The sequence below is a fragment of the Leptodactylus fuscus genome, chromosome 5, assembly GCF_031893055.1.
Source record: "Leptodactylus fuscus isolate aLepFus1 chromosome 5, aLepFus1.hap2, whole genome shotgun sequence".
NCBI lineage: Eukaryota > Metazoa > Chordata > Amphibia > Anura > Leptodactylidae > Leptodactylus > Leptodactylus fuscus.
This window is the reverse complement of record NC_134269.1, coordinates 137187322-137206692: the sequence shown is the minus strand read 5'-3', so window position 1 is coordinate 137206692 and position 19371 is coordinate 137187322. Positions and strand designations below refer to the sequence as shown.

Below are 19371 nucleotides of genomic sequence, written 5' to 3'. Positions count from 1 at the left end.
TTAAGGCTAATCCTACGTGGTAGGCACAAAAAATTGAGTTTTAATGACAGGATCCCTTTAAGCAGAAAGTCTTCAGAGGAAAACTCTGCAAACTTGAGAAAAGCACTGCTGGAAAAACCACGGTGGAAACGCAATGCGGTTTTCCTCGCAGCGCCTTTCACAGAAAGTCTACAGAGTTTTCCTCTGCGCACGTTCTGCTTCAATTACATCTATACAGAAAACACCAGAGTTTGGGGCGGTCACACGGAGTAAACTCCTGTATATTTTGGCAAAGTACACGTGTAAAAATAAGATTCCCATTGACTTCAATGACTTTTTTTTACACGTGTAAAAAAACACGTCAAAATACACGTGTAAAATGTCATTGAAGTCAATGGGAGCCTTATTTTTACACGTGTATTTTTTACACATGTATTTTGCCAAAATACACGCACGTTTACTCCGTGTGAACGGGCCCTTTCTGTAGGTATAATTGACATGCTGCGATTTACAAAAATGCAACTTTTTTTTAAATCGCAGCATGTCCGCTGTGGATATTTTACTGCAATGTGTGGATGGGATTAGCCAGGATCCCAATGAACTTTGCAGGTACCGTAAAAACAGTGTGGTTTGGTCCAATACAAATCTTGCAAGTTTTGCCCTAATAATAACATAAGGTACTCATTACTGCAACTACAAACTGCATGCATCTCTTAAGTAAAAAAGCATTGTCTGAAAAATCACTGCATAAACCCAGCTTAAAACCACTAAACTAATGATGCCAATCATTACATGTACAATTAATCAGCGATCAAAATGTCACACAGTGAATTAACATTTACAACTAATTGTATTGTCACATCCATGTCATAATTATTCATTTATGAGTAATAATACATTCCTTAGTATTTAAATTCATCGTATCCAATCACTTCAATGCAGTAAGGCCTCGTTCACATCTGCTTGGTATTCCATCCGGGGGAGCCCGCATGAAGACACCCCCCCCCCCGAACGGAATACCGAACGCAACTGCAAGCAGTGTGCCAGTAAAAGCACACAGACCCCAAAGACTATAATGGCGTCCGTGTGCTTGCCGCCAGATTTCCAGGTATCATGCGGACAGGAAAGTAGTTCACAATCTACGTTCCTGTCCGCATCATTTGTGCGGGCAGTGCGCAGCACACATACGGACCCCATTATAGTCTATGGGGTCTGTGTGCTTTTACTGCACAGCGCTTGCAATTGCTTTTGGTATTCCGTTCGGGGGGTCCCCATGCAGACTCCCCTGGACGGAATACAAACCCAGATGTGAAGAAAGCATAAGTTTCAGTATTGGCTGAACTGTAGGAAAAGTGTAATGTTTATGAGCTGATGTATACAGTATATAGAATTCTTCTAATGGGAAAAAAAAACAACAACAACTGTAAAGTCATCTAAAAATAAGTAAATATAGTATTTTCAGGTATTTTAAAATTTATCATATCATTTACAAGTAATTCTTTCAAGAACAGAAAATGAATAGGAAAGACTTAACTCAATGTTATAAAAAATAAAAATAAGGTATTTTGTAATACTATAAAGTAAAACAATACTTTAATGTGGCTTGGAAATAAAACTTGCTAAACAGTTTTTTTAGGTATTTGTTTTAACCTTTCTCCTGTACATTGGTATCTATGTGCTGTGTATACTGTATTTGTATATACTTCCTACCACAATCTATTATCAATATTTAGAACAGAGTACAAATGTCATAAGACGTATTAATAACCCATCACAGTTGGATTTGTTGTAGTCACATGGCTTAGTTTGAAACGTCTCTTTCTGAAATTATCTGCCATTTCCCTTTAATACAGGTAGACATGTCCCAGTCATTTACAAGCTAATGATGTGCATGGTTTATTCCATAGGGATTAGTACAGAGAGGGTGGGTGCAAATGCTCTCACCTTGTGCCTGTAGCATAGTTCCTGACTACACCCACATGCCAGTGAGTGTATAATGGTGCATTTAGTGCAATGCTGAGATTTGTGTAGAGAGCTGTCTACAGAGGCCATCACTTACCAGCCTGATCAAACACTGCTCTATTCATGAATCTTTATCCTGCGAGCGAGGGGGAGAGCTTCCAGGGCATTGCTTCAGCTTCCAGGAATAGCCATGCAGACCTCAAGCCCACGCCCCATATTCTAGCTGCCAATGCTCCATTCACTCATGTGCTCTGCTTGCACCAAACACAGGGAAGCAGCTCGTGTCCTTTCGGTGTGATCTCTCCTACTGAACGTCCATTCATTGCAGTAATACGATTAGGCATTAGGGGTGAGTATTACATCACAGCATGTGTAGTGGCACACTTGGCAGCCATAGGATTTACAGAAATTACGTCATATAGTAACAGTTTGTAAGGCTGAAAAAAACAGACCAAGGTGCATCCAATTCAGTCTGTGATCTACCGTGTTTAATGGAACAATAGGTGTTCTTAAAGGGTTAATAGGCTGAGCTGATTTATGGGAACAGGACAGTATTTGTAGTCAGGATAAAGCTGTCTTTTGTTCCTGAGATTTAGTCTACAGTCAAGGTTTGCCCTCCAATCTAATAGAAGATCATCTGAGATAGCACTTAACACAATATAATACTAGGATGGAAACAAATTGGATTGGAATGAATTTTATCCTCTAGCAGAAGGGAGAAGGATATGTCTTCTTGTATCCCTTCCCCTCTATAAGGTCTGCTTTCTCTTTAGCAAATGAAAAAAAAAAAAATATTTTTTTAAACATTGTTAAATATCTATCGAAAATAATTAAATTTAATGATGTATAAAGATAAGATAATCTTTTAATAGTCCCACAGTGGGGAAATTTCAGCATGTTACAGCAGCATAGTAATACAGATACATAATAATACACAGTAATATATTACAGAAGTAGTAGACACACAAATGCTGAGAAAGATATACTAGGAGTCCATAGCAGCTAAGGAACAGAGAAGAAAGAAGGAGGACATTCATAGTCATTTAGTTCTCTGTGCGGAGTGATCTTCGCTTGGTCTGATGTAGATTATACAGCCTGATCGCGGTTGGAAGGAAGGACCTGTGATAGCGCTCCTTCTCACACTTGGGGTGGAGCAGACGGTCACTTACAGTGCTGCTAAGTCCCATCAAGGTCTCATACATGGGGTGGTATTTGTTCTCCCGCATGGAGGTCACCACAGACAGTATCCTTCTGTCACCCACCACCTGTACTGGGTCCAAGGCGCTCCCCAGGACAGAGCTGGCCCTCCTGATCAGCCTGTCAAGTCTATTTCTGTCCCTGGTTGATATACTGCTCCCCCAGCAGGCTACACCGAAAAAGATAGCTGAAGCAACCACCGAGTTGAAAAAGGCCCTAAGAAGTGTCCCCTGGACTCCGAAGGCCCTCAGCCTCCTGAGCAGGTAGAGTCTGCTGTGGCCCTTTCTGTGCAGCACCTCCAGGTGATCAGCCCAGTCTAGTTTATTGTTGAGGATCACACCCAGATACTTATAGGTCCTGACTATCTCAATACATGTCCCCTGGATCTCCACCGGGGTCGGAGCACTCCTCCGTTTCCCAAAGTCCACCACCATCTCCTTGGTCTTCCCAGCATTAATCCTGAGATGGTTCTGCTGGCACCATTCAACAAAATCCCGGTTTAAGTCTCTGTATTCCCTATCGTCGCCATCAGTGATAAGGCCTACTATAGCAGAGTCATCAGAGTACTTCTGTAAGTAACAGCTGGATGAGTTGTGCCTAAAGTCAGCAGTAACCAAGAACATTGCAGTAACGTGTAAAAGATACCAAATAACTTCGGATGCAGATCTGAGTTTAAACCGGGACATACCTCCCGCCGACCGGGAACGCGGGACAGGACACCGAATCCGTGAATGTCCCGTGGAATCCGGGACGGTTGGGAGTTGTGATGATCCATGTGTGCAGAGAGCGTGTCTATTGTCTTTCCTATGCTTTATGTGCTGTCTGCGTACTAATAAATAGGATAAATTAATTTAATAAATCATAATCGCTGTATAATGAAAAATTTGGTAAGTTTGTAATATAATTTGTGTTTTGATTCCTCACCATTGTCAGGAACTCTGATCAACAATATATTGATATAATTGACCATCAAAATGAGACTGGTGGTCGCTCAACTCTCAGCACCAGTCATGCTGTCTACATGTCCTATGAACAGGATAGATCAATATCTGATAGATGGAGAAGATCTCTGACAACCGGACTCTGCACCAATCCATCAGAAGTTACCACATGGGACGGGGTTGAAGTATCTCCAGCACCTGAAGGCAGCCGGATCAGCTGATCGGTGCAAAGTCCGGCAGTCAGACCTTCGCTGATCGGATACTTGTGACCTATCCTGTGGCCATAAAAGACACCTGAGGTCCAGAAAACCTTTTTAAATGGGGACGGCCAAACACTGCGGCCACTTATGACTGAATTAGTAAGTAGCAGCAATTCAGGGTTTTGTGGCTTTGTCCCATTGACTTGTCAGCAGGTATGTACTAATCACTTGGGTGGTGCCTATGGACCCCTGGCCAAAATGGGGCCCATACCCATTGCTGCCATGCTTAGACTGCTTCCAGTCAGTTCCTGTGGTACCCCACAGGATGGTACAAGATTTGCCCATGCTTTGGTCAATCTAGGAGGTCTTCCCAAAGAGTGGACATTGTGGGAGAATCAGCCAATATGCCCATTGTTCTGATGTTTTCTGCTGGGGCAAATAAGGATTGGTTATATTAGAACTTAAAGGGGTTGTGTAGGAGTAGAAAACATGGCTGCTCCTCAGGAATTGACTTCTCGCCCATTGGTCACATGATAATGCTACAGCTCAGTCCTATTAAATGAATGGGACTGAGCAACAGCATGACCATGTGACTAATGGACATAATATCACTTCCTGAAGAAAAAAGCAGCCATGTTTTTTAATCCTACACAACCCCTTTAAAGGGATTGTTCAAGATTAGAAACACATGCTGCTTTTTTCCAGAAACAACGCCACCCTTACCCAGGGGTTGTCTCTGGTATTGCAGCTCAGCTCCATTGACATCAAGGACCTGCAATACTGCATATAACCTGTGGACAGATGTGGTGCTATTTTGCATAATAGGCCGTCTGGCCTATACTGTGCTCACAGATGTGTGTGACACTTATCTAAAATAGCGATAGATATATTCACCTGATCCTGACCTCAGTGATGACCCTGGAACACATAACATCACCCAGGAGGCTGGAAGAGACCAGAAGAGGACCCGGAGTGCTCCTGCTACAACCTCTATTGTAGGAGACCTGACTGACCCCTAGGTGAGCAGGAGCGTATCGGGAAGGTGTCATCATAGAATAACTGAATATGGATAGGACCACTCCTCTTTTTATTACACAATCCAACATTATATATATATATATATATATATATATATACACACACAAGGCATCTATATATTGACTGAAGAATCCCCGTTCACTTTGAAGAATCCCCGATCACAGTATTTGAATTTCTTATATATGGAATGAGACATCAAAGAGTTTGTATCTGAATGAAGCTAAAAAACAAGGAAAGAAATGGTAGAAGTCAGAAATATTATTATTGCCACATATTGGTTTTATTAGATGGCATGGCGGCAGGCGAGAGCAGAATGGTGGATTAAGGGTTCACAGGCAGCAATGTAAAGTGGAAATAATCATATCCGGTAGAAAGGTCACATCCAGGGTTATTGTCACATCCGGTAGAAGTCACATCAGGTATTTAAGTCACATTCAGGGTAAAAAAGAAAAGTCAGGTAAAAGTCAAGTCCAATTATAAGAATAGGGAAGTGTTTGTGGGTCTTGGCTGTTGGTAACTGACCCCACATTCCCAGGATCTATAAGGATCATCCTTCCTTCTCATCATGTGATTGATGTTTCGATATAGCCATGTTCACCAGTTTGTCATTTGGGATTTTATCCCTGTGTTTGTCACAAAAGTCGGAGAAAAGTCTGCAGAGGCAACAGGTACAGATGGCGAGAATGGCAAGACCGAGAAATATACACTTGCCAATTTCGTTGATGGCATCTTTAAAGGGGCTCTATCACTGGGAAAAGTCATTTTTAACTAATCACATCTTTGCATAGCCTCTAGAAAGGCTATTCCACACCTACCTTTAGTATGTAGATTGCCTCAGTGGTTTCTGAATAAGTCCGTTTTTATTCATATGCTAATGAGACTGTTGCACAATACATCGTGCACTCCTCTCCTGTTGTTTCCTATGGGAGGCTGCTGCTGCTGATGACTCAGCTTCCTGTTTGCCTCACACACATGGGAGATAATAGGAGAGAGGAGGCTGCTGGGAACTTCCTTTTTTTTTTTTTTTTTTTAAATGTAGATTGTGAGCCCACATAGAGCTCACAATGTACATTTTTCCCTATCAGTATATCTTTATTTGGAATATGGGATGGAAATCCATACAAACACGGGGAGAACATACAAACTCCTTGCAGATGTTTTTTTGCCCTTGGCGGGATTTGAACACCAGGATTCCAGTGCTGCAAGGCTGCAGTGCTAACCACTGAGCCACCGTGTGGCCCTTCAGGCTGCTGGGAACTTCCTGTACTGGCTGAAAGCTCATTAGCATATTAATAAAAACTGACTTATTCAGAAATTTTCCTTCAGTACAGTGAGTATTGTAAACACCTCCCATGAGGCAACCTGAAGCGACCGCTTCAGGCGGCGCTATGCCAGGGCCCCAAGCTGTCCTGGACTGGCTTAGCGTCATTGTCTTGGCAGCCCGGCACAGGAAGCGAGCGGTGGATTGGGGAGGCCCTGTGGATGCAGCACTGCTCCAGCGGCCTCCCCTCACGCTCAGGCAGAGAGCAGGTCCTCTCCCTGCCTGCTAGCGCCGCTCTGCCACACACCCCTTCGCTCCGCGGGGGGGGGGGGGCGGCTTTCTGTCGTCTGCCTCGGGCAGCAAAAAAGTTAGGTTCACCCCTGATTGTAGAGGTGCAGGACACACAACTTCTTTTGAAGAGAGCGACGACAGAACTTAAGAAGGAAACCTCACAGGTCAAAGGATTCTAAGCAATGATGTCACTGTCGCCAGGGCTACTTGCTTGTGATGTCACTGTGCACACATCACAATGACTCAGGCCAGGTGGAAAATGGCCTGCTAATAGAAACAGTGGTTATATAATACCACCATACAATGTCTATATAATACAGCCCTATAATACCACCATACAATATCAATATAATACATCCTATAATACCACCATAAAATGTCACAATAGTACAGTCCTATAATAACACCATATACTGTCAAAAGGGTACAGTCCTATAATATTGATACAAAATTTCAAAATAGTAAAATCCTATAATGCCAAACAATGCTAAATTAGTACAATCCTATAATGCTACCACAAAACGTCCTATAATACCACCGCACAATGTGAAAATGGTACAGTCCTATAATACCACCATACAATGTCACAATAGTACAGTCATACAGTACTTATAATAAAACCAGCTATATCACTGTCAATGTTCAGTCATGGCGTCTGTAACAGTGCAAACATATTATTATACCAGTTTCATGGTGGGACCCCTAGGACTCTAGTTGCTGACCACCAGCCCCATCCATGACTAATCCATGGGCTAGATGTAGACTATAAAGTCCCTACTATTATGTACCTGCAGCTCCTCTGCAGACCTACACGTCACCATGGTAACAGACTACAAGCAGAACCTGTGTAGTCTGATCCTGCGGCCATATTGGGATCCATCTACTCCCTACATCAGGTTTATGCCCACATATTAGTAAAATGTAGGACACAGATGAGTTCCAGAATAACAGCAGGATAAGACTACATAAAGGATTGTTTGTGGTCTGTTACGATGGAGACACATCAGTCTGTATAGGAGCTGGAGTCCAGATTTCTTCTTTTTTATACAAATGTCCCTAGATGTGAATTATTTTATTACTACAAGGTCGGGCGCCAGGGGAATTTGTTGCTGTAAAACTATATAACCTCAACATTGCGACAATCTCTATGTTGAGTTTTTTGATGTTTCCATGACTGAAGACATTCCAGTATGAAATCCATTATTGTACGTCTGTGGCGATTATTATCCTGGTCCTCCGGACAGACAAGGGTTAACACGTCCATTATCACTGTATTAGTTACTATAACAGGGGATATAGGAAAAGCCCGGAACGTTCCGCAGGCCGCTGTGTAATGTACAACATTGTGTCCTTGTTCTTATAATCAGCATTGGAAGGATTTCTCTGTTATGGGATATAAGAGAGATGAAGTCTCTGCCGCTCCTCCAAGATCTGCCCCGAGGACGGACTATTGGCCCATATGACATTGCTGCTTTACCAGACACCATGAGACTGCAGGGATTACTGTACTTACCTGCTTATTCTTCTCTGTGTAACTTACGCTAGTTTGTTGCTAGCGTCTGATCGGGAACTTTTATTTACTCCGGCCATGAGGCGGGGCTGTAGTGGAGGTTGGTCCCACTCCGTGTATTCTATTGATGGCCACAGCACACATGCGCAAAGCCTGATTCCTGGGTCGAGAAAGAGGATGGGCGCGATCTAGCACCATGATTGGTAGGATCGGCGATTATTGAGCGGGCTTATAGCTATTTAAAGCCATCTTCTCCGCTGCTCCGTGCCGGCATGGGAGTGGACAGAACGCTATTTTAGTGCAATCTGCAACAAGGTTCAATTTAGACTCTCTGACTATTTACACTTAGCATCCTCTGATGATCAACTGGTGATAGGAATGGACCCCAGCAGTGAAACTCATAGGCCTCAGGCAGAACTGACTGCGCATGCCCACAGGCCACAAGAAAATGGCCACTTACTGTGTAGGTGGCTATTTTTCTTGTAGCTGTGGGCATATGCAGTTGGCTCTGCCCGAGGCCTAGAAGCTTCACCGCCTATACCGGTAGAAGACACAGGAAGAGGACATTCCTGAAGAAGATGGAGGCGTCGCTGGAGAGTGAAGAGGACCTTTCATGTTTTGGGGCACAGACAGTTCTATATACTGCTGTAAAGCCGACAGTGCGCTGAATTCAGCGCACTGTCGGCTTTCCCAATCTGTGCCCTGGGTAAAGAGCTATCGGTCCCGGTACTGTAGCTCTTTACAGTCAGAAGGGCGTTCCTGACAGTCTGTCACGAATGTCCTTCTCCACAGCAGCGCCTATCGCGCTGTACAGGGTGAGCGGGTGTGCTCACACAGTACAGCGCAATAGGCGTTGCTATGGAGAAGGACGTACCTGACTGACTGTCAGGAACTCCCTTCTGACTGTAAAGAGCTACGGTACCGGGACCGATAGCTCTTCACCTGGAGCACAGATCGGAAAATCCGACAGTGCACTGAATTCAGCGCACTGTCGGCTTTCCAGCAGTATATAGAACTGCCTGTGCCCTGGACCATGAAAGGTCTTCTTTAATGACCGCCCTCTTGGTGGCAGGCAGCGCAGGCTGTCAGTGGAGGCAGTTGCTTAACCCCCTTGTTCGCCGCAATGCATAAATGTAACATTTTATGTGAAATGTGAACTATATAAAAAAAAAGCCCTGGTTGAGGGCTTATTTTTTGTGGGATGACCTCTGCTTTTTATTGGTACCATTTTGGTTTTCATCTGACCATTTGATTACTTTTTATTGAACATTTTGTAAGGGAAAGGTGGTGAATAATCATTATTTTGTGCAGTTTTCTAAGTTTTTTTTATGACGTTCGCCGTTCAGGTTAAATAATGTTTTAATTTTATTGTTCAGGTTATTACGGACGCAGTGATACCAAATATGTAATGTTTTTTTCTATTTTTCTTTATTTTACATAATAAAACATTTTATATGGGGAAAAAGGGATTTTTTGGGCTTTATTTATTTCTAATTTATTTTAAACTTATTTAAACTTTTTTATTTTTACTTTTTTATCACTTTTTTTTTCTGTCCCCATGGGGGATTGAAGCAGTGATCTGCTGATTACTGCTTCACTATATATACGCTGCAATACACGTGTTACACGTTATTGCAGTGTAGAGGGAGCTGTCAGCCTGTGTAGACGCACAGGGCTGACAGCTTCCTTTTGGGCAGGATCCTCCAGGTACATGGAGGGGGTAACTGATGGGGCAGACCCGGGGTCACTGATCAGACCCCGGGCTGCCCCCTACGAACATCGGCACCCCTTGCGATCGGCACCATAGTAAACCGAAACCCCGGAGATGCCGGCGGTCATGTTTGACCGCTGGCATCTCAGGGGTTAACACCCACGATCAGACCCGGTTACGACCGCGGGTGTTACAGGGTATTGTCAGCGTAACATACGGCTGACACCCACAGGGCATGGTGCGCACACAGGTTCTGCGTGCGCACCATGTGTTTGCGGGAAGTCCTTCCCGGCAGCGCCGTTCTATTACGGCGGATGTCGGGAAGGGGTTAAATGGGTTGTCCCATAACAAGGATCCTATCTATACTGCTAGCTTATGTGGATATAAGACTTTTCCTACATACATTGCTTTATCAAAACTGCTTTGTTTGGCCGCTATCTTAATTTATTCACTTCATTATTGACACTGGCCCTTTGGGATTATCTGCTCATTTGTCAAGTGATGTAGCTGCCTTCTCTCAGGGGAAGAGGGAGGGGCTGACAAGCAACAGAGCTCCTCATATAGGGGAGGGGGAGGTGAGAGGATTACTGTGCTGTCTCTCTTCAGCTTTTCCACTTATCAGCCGGTTTAATTGAATTTGACTGATAAGGGCTGAGATAAGGAGTCAGTTACCTCTGTATGTAATGCAAGCTGACTCAAATCCAGCTCTGCTACATCAGTTTCCTCATCAGCGTCATACTGTCGATCATAGCAGATAGCAGAGCAACTGAAACCCCGCCCACCAATGTGCAAGAAACCCAGGAAGTGAAGAGAGTACAGAACCTTCAGGCTGCAGAAAAAGAGTTATGGGAATACCGCTTTAAGTCCCTCTCCTGGTGCCCAAGTTTAAACATGAAACTAGAGCAGCTGGAGGGGGACATTAGCAATGGGGGTAGTTGGAGGGGGCAATAAATAAATGGCAGATGAAGTGGGACATTAAACTGGGGGCAACTAGAGGTAGATAGGTCCCCCTCCAGCTACTCCCACAGTTTAATGCTCCCCTCCAGTTGTCCCCAGTTTAATGTCCCCCAGTTTAAGTGCCCCCTTTATCTGCTCCATTTCATGTTCCTCCTCCATCTTTGCCCCCCAGTTTCATTTCCCCCTCTCCATTTCTCTCTCAGTTTCATATCCCCTTTCATCTGCCCCCAGTTTCATGTCCCCCCTCCATCTCTGCCCCAGTATAATGACAAACACAGACAGACACATACAGACACACACACACTTTCTCTCTCCATCCTGTATCTCACATCCCCCCTTCCTTCTCCCTTCTCAGTACCTTACACGGATCTCTTCTTCTCTTCACTGCATGGGACACTGACACCCACCCACCTAGTCACGTGACCGTGTGATTTTCACACAAGGTCCTTGAAACATAGTGAAGTGTTCCTCCTATCACCGCAGCCTCTTAACTGCTATAAGAGCAGGCGGTGATCAGAGGAATGATTGATCAGTAAATCATTAAAGGGACATAGCGGGACATGTAGGGAGCTGCGCGGGACTGCAGGACAGAGGTAGTAAAGTATGAGTGTCCCGCGGAAATCAGGATGGTTGGGAGGTATGGTAGTGGACGGGCTAGCTAGAGAGACAGGGAGGAGATTTGAAGGAGGGGAGGGAGCAAAGCATTATGGTAGTTGTAGGCTAGCTAGACGCACAGGAAAATACACCAGGTAAACAAATGCAGAACATGCCAGCAGCTCCCAGAGAAAGCCAGAAATCTACATCCGTAAATCAAGCTTTCCCGGGGCCTTTGGTGTGGTAGTCACTGGGAATTAAGGAAACAAGTAAAAGCAATTGTAGATGTTCTGTACACCTGCTGATTCTATTAAAAAAAAAGATATGCAGAGATAAATACCTGATAAATTTCCTGTTTTAGTAGATCAACATGCTTTCATTATATCCACATTTCTTGAATTATATTTGCTTTCAACATAATAATAAATGGTATCATTCTCAATAACACAAATAAAATAGAGCAACGTAGACGTTGTCCCTGATTAAACAGAATTACTGAGTGTAAGGAGACAACAGACCACAAGGGAGTGCAAGGAAAGTCAGGTGAGAAGCATTATTAACTGTTGCAGAGACAGCAAGGTCTATTTTTGAAAACCTATGCAATCAGCAAATTAGACTGAATTCACATTGAAATTGCAGTGTCTTTGGGACACATTCCCTGGGAAAGCTCCCAGCACATACATGGAGTATATTCATAGGCTTGCATTTACTAACAGAAACTAAAAAGTGTGTTCTTTTGGCCTCCATTGGCCTGGTACTATATAAATTCGTATACCTTGTTTTCAGTTGTATGGAATAGCACAGTCTGCTTTACTATTTATGAAATGGCTTCCCATAAAGGCATACTGTGCCTAAAACCTAAATCCTTATTGGTCTGTTTCAGAAATGCAAGCCAATCTTTTCTAAATGAAACACAGTATTAGTAAGATTTAAAGGGATTCTACCATTAAAATCTTTTGTTTTGTGGATAAGATGTCGCAATAGCCTTTAGAAAGGCTATTCGTCTCTTACCTTTGGACGTGGTCTCCGTTGCGCCGTTCCTTAGAAATATCGGTTTTTTACCGGTATGCAAATGAGTTCCCCGAAGTGATGGGGGCGGGCCCCAGCGCTCAAACAGCGATGGAGGCGTGCACACCGCTGCCACAGAAGTGTCTCCAAGCGCCGCCTCCTTCTTCGTCCGCCGCGTCAACTTCAATGTCTTCTTCCGGCGCAGGCTCTTAACTTGTAGGCCTTGGGCAGAGCAGAATGCGCAGGCGCACAGGCCACAAGAAAATGGCCGGTTGCACAGTATTGTTAGCGGCCATTTTCCCGTGGCCTGTGTGCCTGCGCAGTCTTCTCTGCCCTACTAGAAGTTACGAGCCTGCGCCGGAAGAAGACATTGAGGTTGATGCGGCTGACCAAGAAGGACGCGGCGGACGAAGAAGGAGGCGGCGCTTTAGACACTTCTCTGGCAGCGGTGGAAATGCCTCCATTGCTGTTTGAGCGCTGGGGCCCGCCCCCATCGCTGCGGGAGAACTCATTTGCATACTGGTAAAAACCGGTATTTCTAAGGAACGGCGCAGCGTAGACCACATCTAAAGGTAAGAAACAAATAGCCTTTCTAAAAGCTATTCCGACGTCTTATCCACAAAAAAAAGTATTTAATGGTAGAATCCCTTTAAAATTGTTATATAGCTAAATATTTTTATTGACTATATTAGAGATGAGCGAATTTATTCAATCGAATACCTCCCCTGCATAGTTATTGTTGTAAAAAAAAGCACCAGGCAACATGGGAGGGGAATCGAATATTTACCACGTGGTATTCGACCGAGTACACCAATAACTATGCAAAGGAAGGTATTTGATCGAATACTACTATTCGATTGAATACTATTCGCTCATATCTAAACTAGATTATTATTAGACTACTTTGTTCTGACATTGTGCATTGGATTAACTAAAATAGGTGGCCTCATAGATAGTTTAAGACTATGGCCCCACGTAGCAAACTGCAGTCAAAAAACACTGCGGAAAAGATAGGGCAGAAACATATCACACAGAATTTTCCTCTGCTGACATTATGCCTCTATTATACCTATATGGAAAACACCAGTATTTCCGTAGGTATAATTCACATACTGTGATTTACAAAAACGCAAGCCTTTTTTAAATTGTAGCATTTCCGCAACAGATTTTTTGTGCAATGTGTGGATAGCATAACCCAGCAGAAAACCATCCACTTTCCAGGTACTGTAAAACGCAGCTTTTTGTTTTTTTTGCTGTGGCACTTCCGCCACAGCCTAGACACTGCATTCCAACCTAAAATTGGCTAGGAATGCAACACCTATCTCCAAATTTTTGAATATGTGTTCTGCTTCTAAAGACTCCAGGACCACAATGGTTACAAAATGAGTGAAATGAGTGCTTATCACATTGAAAGTAGATATTTGACAATGGAAGTGCTAGTTCCCAGATTAACATAAAATTCCCATGTAAATAAAGAGCTGTGGCGGGGTTGCAAAGTTTGGATCGAACACTGCAAAGCAGATGATTGTTAAACTTTTTTTTTTATTTTTTAAAGCACATACTAAAAGCCCAAACATTGCAATAGAATTCTGTAGAAAAATGTTACATCTTCAATGTTCCATGGATGGTGTGTCCACTGCAGGAATAATTCCACACTACACATTGTGAAAATTCAAGAAAGACCACCCACAACTCTGGGTGTTCAAACCTCATCATGGGAAAGAATGCAGGACGTGGCAAGAGAGATAAAACCATCTTCCACAATGAAGAAGGACGTTGATTGTCCAGAAGAGCAAGGCAGGAGAAGGCTTCAGGTAGGGATATCTGTTGTTAAGAATCCACCAGCTGAAGATGCCAGCATCCACAGAGATCCCATAGGCACCAAAATCCACAATTCTAAACTGGTAACTGTTGTCTGCCAATGCCGACATGTGACCAAAAAAAAAAACTATATAATTGCAGAAACAGGAAACTGACTTTGAACATGGAGGAAGAAAGAGGTAAATGGAATGGATGCAAAATTACTATGAGAAACAGCCTGGGATCTATTGGGTACTAAGTTGTGATAGGACCTTGGAGAAAGTTATGAGAGGCGTTGCTAGGATTTTAAAAGGCACTAGGGTAGGTTTAATAAACTTAGACTAGAAATTTCTAAAATGCTCATGCTAGTCTGGATAATAAATTTGGCATCTCTTTAGATTTTCTAATGAAACTTTACACCACCTATTTGTGGGCTTTACAACAATTTACAAGAAAAATGCAATAAACTGTTTGCACCAATAAACTCAACTCAGCATGTGGGCCGCAGAGCAAGATCCCAGCCAGTCGGCGGGCCGCACCGCGGCAAATTTAGCTCCACCCACTTTTATGTTGACTCCGCCCATTCATTTTTCATGTGCCCCCACACTGTATAATCCTCCTACAGTCACCCGTAAACTATATGTCCCCCCTCCATCTTTCCCCCAGTTACATATACACCCTTCATCTGCCCCCAGATTCATGTCCCCCCATCTCTGCCCTCAGATTCATGTCCCTCCATCTCTGCCCCCAGATTCATGTCCCCCCATCTCTGCCCCCAGATTCATGTCCCTCCATTTCTGCCCCCAGTTTCATGTCCCCCCCATCTCTGCCCCCAGATTCATGTCCCTCCATTTCTGCCCCAGTGTCATGCCGTTCTCCCCCCTCCCTTCGTCTGCCCCCAGTGTCATGAGCCCCTTCATTCCACCTCAATGTTTAAAGAGGACCTTCCACCATTTTGCCCACAGGCAGTTCTATATACTGCCGGAAAGCTGACAGTGCGCTGAGTTCAGCACACTGTCGGCTTTCCCGATGTGAACGCCCCCTCCCTCTGCTCGCAGTCCTCGTCCATAGACGAGTATTATCAGGGAGGGCGGGGGGAGTTCCTCCCGGCTCTCACAGCACAGTGCGATTGGCTGTGCTGTGAAGAAGGACGTCTCTGACTGAGTGTCAGAGACGCTCTTCTGACCATAGAAGAGCTACGGTACCGGACCGTAAGCTCTTCACACTGGGCCCACATCGGGAAAGCCGACAGTGCGCTGAACTCAGTGCCCTGTCAGCTTTCCGGCAGTATATAAAACTGCCTGTGGGCAAAATGGTGAAACGTCCGGATTCAACTTGGATCCGGCGTCCCTAGGCTTGTGCGGGCCGCACAAAATTGTTCGGGGGGCCACATGCGGCCCGCGGGCGAGTTTGAGACCCCTGCCTTAAGCTATAGCTTTCCACCAAGCCGTGCCATTTTCTTGATAAGTCATACATGTTGATGCATAACAGGTAAAAAGTGTCTAAAATGATTAATAATGAATCCTGGAACATTTTCATTAGTAAATTCACCATATACTAGAGATGAGCGAGTAGTACTCGATCGAGTACTACTAGCTGTTCGAAGTTAAGATTCGATGCAGAACCAGCATTGATTGGCAGAATGCTATACATTGCCAATCAACGCTGGTTCTTCTCTTTTACCTTTAGAAGTCTTCTCCCTGCGCAGCGTCCCGTGTCCTCCTCCGGCTCTGAATTCACTCTGCCACGCATCGGGCCTGGGCAGAGCCGATTGCACATGTCCGCTTGTAGTGCGGGCATGCGCAGTCGGCTCTGCCCAGGCCCGATGCCTAGCAGAGTGAATTCAAGGCCGGAAGAGGACGCGGGGACGCTGCGCAGGGAGAAGAATCCAGCCCGACCCTCACTCATGGACTTGATAAGTAGAATTTGATTGAATGTTGCGTACCCCTGAAACGAGCATTTCCCCCCATAGACTATAATGGGGTTCGAAACCCATTCAAACAGTGTGCGGCTGTTCAAATCGGATTTCGAACCCCGAACATTTTAGTGTTCGCTCATCTCTACAAATTACCACAAATAGGGAGACACTTGCTAATCCATGTGGTTACGATAACAAGAACTGCAGTGTTTTTTGCATCCCAGCTTGAACGGGATAATAATTTGGAAATGAGCACCACTGCTCCATTCAGTTCAGTGGTAATCATTGGCAATAGCCAAAGTACAGCTATCTCTAAAATGAATGGAAAGGCAGCACACATATTCATCCTGCTGCTCCATTCCGACTGGGGATAAAAAATTCCCCAGTTCTCGTGATCAGTGGAGGTTCCAACAGGCAGAGCCACACTGACCAGCTGTTTGTCTCTTAGGATGTAACTTGCATATCCCTACTGTACTACAAAACACACATATACATGCACAATAACATCCAGTGACTCACAGGTGACATCTACTCTGATTAGAGTTGGGTTTTTCTCCCTCTACACTCAGCCTAAATCCCTTGATGCTTCTTTCAGCAAAGAGATATTATCTGAAACCTTTGCAGTCCAGAGATAATAGTGACATATTCACACCAAAAATGTTATTGCCAAAGATTAGACCGTGCACACAGTAATTTTTAACCTGTTGAGGATGAAGTACAAGAATGCTCATCCTAAGCAGTGAGTACTTGCTGCATTTGGACAAGATTTCTTTCCCTTGGAAAGACATCCAATAAGGAGCTGAATGTGTGCCATGAGTAGCATAGGCTGATGGCCGTCATACACTGCAATTCTTCTGTTTTGGAGTGGAGAGTACTGAGCATGTCCTCTATTGAAACAAAAAAAAAGTTAAAAAAAAAAACATTTAGAAAATAAATACCCTCTTAACCACTTCAGTACCGGGCCAATTTGTGGTCCAGGACCAGACACATTTTAGGTTTATTATGTATGTGCGGTTTTGAGGTCTGTAAAATTTTTCTCGTATGTCTTAGTCAACTAATTTTTGCGTCTTTTATCGGGGACACATAGGGCTTTATTTTTATGTTATTTTTATTTTTCAAATGTGTTTTAATTTTTTTTATATCCAGGAAAATATAAACAAAATAGGAGGGAAATTGTGTCTGGTTTTCAATTTATAATTTTTTTTTTTTATTTAATAACACAAAGTGACACTGAAAAACTTTATAATATAGTTTTTCCTCTCCGTTACGGTAATTTTTATTTTGTATGGTGTCGTCAGGGGTGGGGCTATAACCTTTACTAACGGCGTTTTATTAGCGTATTATTTATTTATTTTTTATTATTATTTTATTTACTTTTTTTTAAACTTTTTAATTATATTTTTATTTTATTTTTTTTCCAGATTGTCTCCGCATAAGGTGATAAGAGACCTTTGGGGACATCTGATCACTTTTTTTTTGTACTGGAGGCTGATTTCTCCTATAACTGGGGCTGGTACATTTAACCTCAGTTACAGGAGAAATACAGCCTCCTGCACACTGTATACACAGTATACAGAGCTGATCTGGGGTCCTGTAGGACCCAGCAGCTCTGGCAGGACACTGCTCCCAGTGGATCACGTGTCCACCGGATCAGAGGGCAGCTGATTTATGGCAGCGTCCATAGCCGTGTATACAGCGTCCCCATTGCAGCTCGAAAACCGACTGCAGCGCCGCCTCTATGGTCTTGCGTATCCTCCCCTTGCTTCTTCAGCGTCCTGTCGGAGGCCTGCGCAGCACGCTCTGTTCGGCGAAGATTGCCGAACGTACTGCGCATGCGCGAAATTGCGGTCCCAGCCATAGTGCGTCCTGCGATGGGGGACGCCCATATTCACCGAAAAATAGGATGTATTATTCCTTATTAACAATGTTTCACTGAGGGGGGATTGACTAATCCACCAAAGGAATATTCTTAGATAAAACTTCACTTTTATTAGACCTTAATAAAAATTGACACACAAAAAGCAAAACAAAAATGTGTTCCACACCCAAACTCACTATTAAAAAAGACAAGCACTTCTGTGAGGAAGGGAGATTTGATACTGCTTCTGATTCACCCTGCAGTTGAACTTTCTCTATCTCCCTTTACCAACATTTGATGTGCACCTAAAACTCACAGGTTTAAAGCCAGAATGAGACGCAATGTTGTAAGCTCAGTGGAATACTCCCCCACCCCTCCGAGGATACTGACCTAATGTCACACCAACGGAGAAGGGAGGTACCACTGGCTGCGTCTCTATTCAGACTACCCGTGTGGGACGCCCCCATCACTGCGAGAGAACTCATTAGCATACCGGTACAAACCGGTATTTTGAACGAACGGCGCGGCGGAGAGCCCATCCAAAGGTAGGAGACGAATAGCCTTTCTAAAGGCTATTCCGACGTGTTAACTAGAAAAAAATGTGTTTTAGTGGTAGAATCCCTTTAAAGACGACCTTTCACGTCCTCGGGCATTGCTAGAAAGCAGACAGTGCGCTGAATTCAGCGCACTATCGGCTTTCCGGTTGTGTGCCCTCGCTGAAGAGCTATTGGTGCCGTTACCGTAGCTCTTCACTGTCAGAAGAGTGTTTCTGACAGTCAATCAGGATTGCCCCTCCTCACAGTAGCGGCTATTGTGCTGTACTGGGAGAGAGAGCGTTCCTTACCGCCCAGCCATGACACTGAAAGGTGAGGAACGCCCCCACTACTCGTCTATGGACGAGTACAGTAAGGGTCGGAGAGGCAGCGTCATGGCTGGGCAGTAAGGAATGCCCCCTCTGCCAGTCCAGCGCAATAGATGCTACTGTGAGGAGTGGCGTTCCTGACAGACTGTCAGAAACTCCCTTCTGACACTGAAGAGCTACGGTAACGGCAACGATAGCTCTTCAGTGGGGGAAAGCCGATAGAGCACTGAATTCAGCACACTGTCGGCTTTCTAGCGTTGTATTATGTGCCAGAGGACATTAAA

The 19371-nt window shown here is 44.1% G+C and overlaps 2 protein-coding genes across 3 annotated transcripts in view; one reads left to right on the top strand and one right to left on the bottom strand.

Annotated features, from left to right (window-relative positions):
- TMEM117 (transmembrane protein 117) overlaps positions 1–2154 on the bottom strand; it is a 223136-nt gene extending 220982 nt beyond the window's left edge. For both annotated transcript variants that reach the window (XM_075274361.1, XM_075274364.1), the window contains exon 1: positions 2039–2154. The gene's annotated coding sequence lies outside the window, so the exon portion shown is untranslated. The remainder of the gene's footprint in view (positions 1–2038) is intronic.
- Positions 2047–19371, top strand: part of TWF1 (twinfilin actin binding protein 1) — a 43123-nt gene continuing 25798 nt past the window's right edge. The window contains exon 1 of the mRNA XM_075274374.1: positions 2047–2290. Coding sequence (XP_075130475.1) covers positions 2065–2290 — 226 coding nt within the window. The 5' untranslated portion in view covers positions 2047–2064. The remainder of the gene's footprint in view (positions 2291–19371) is intronic.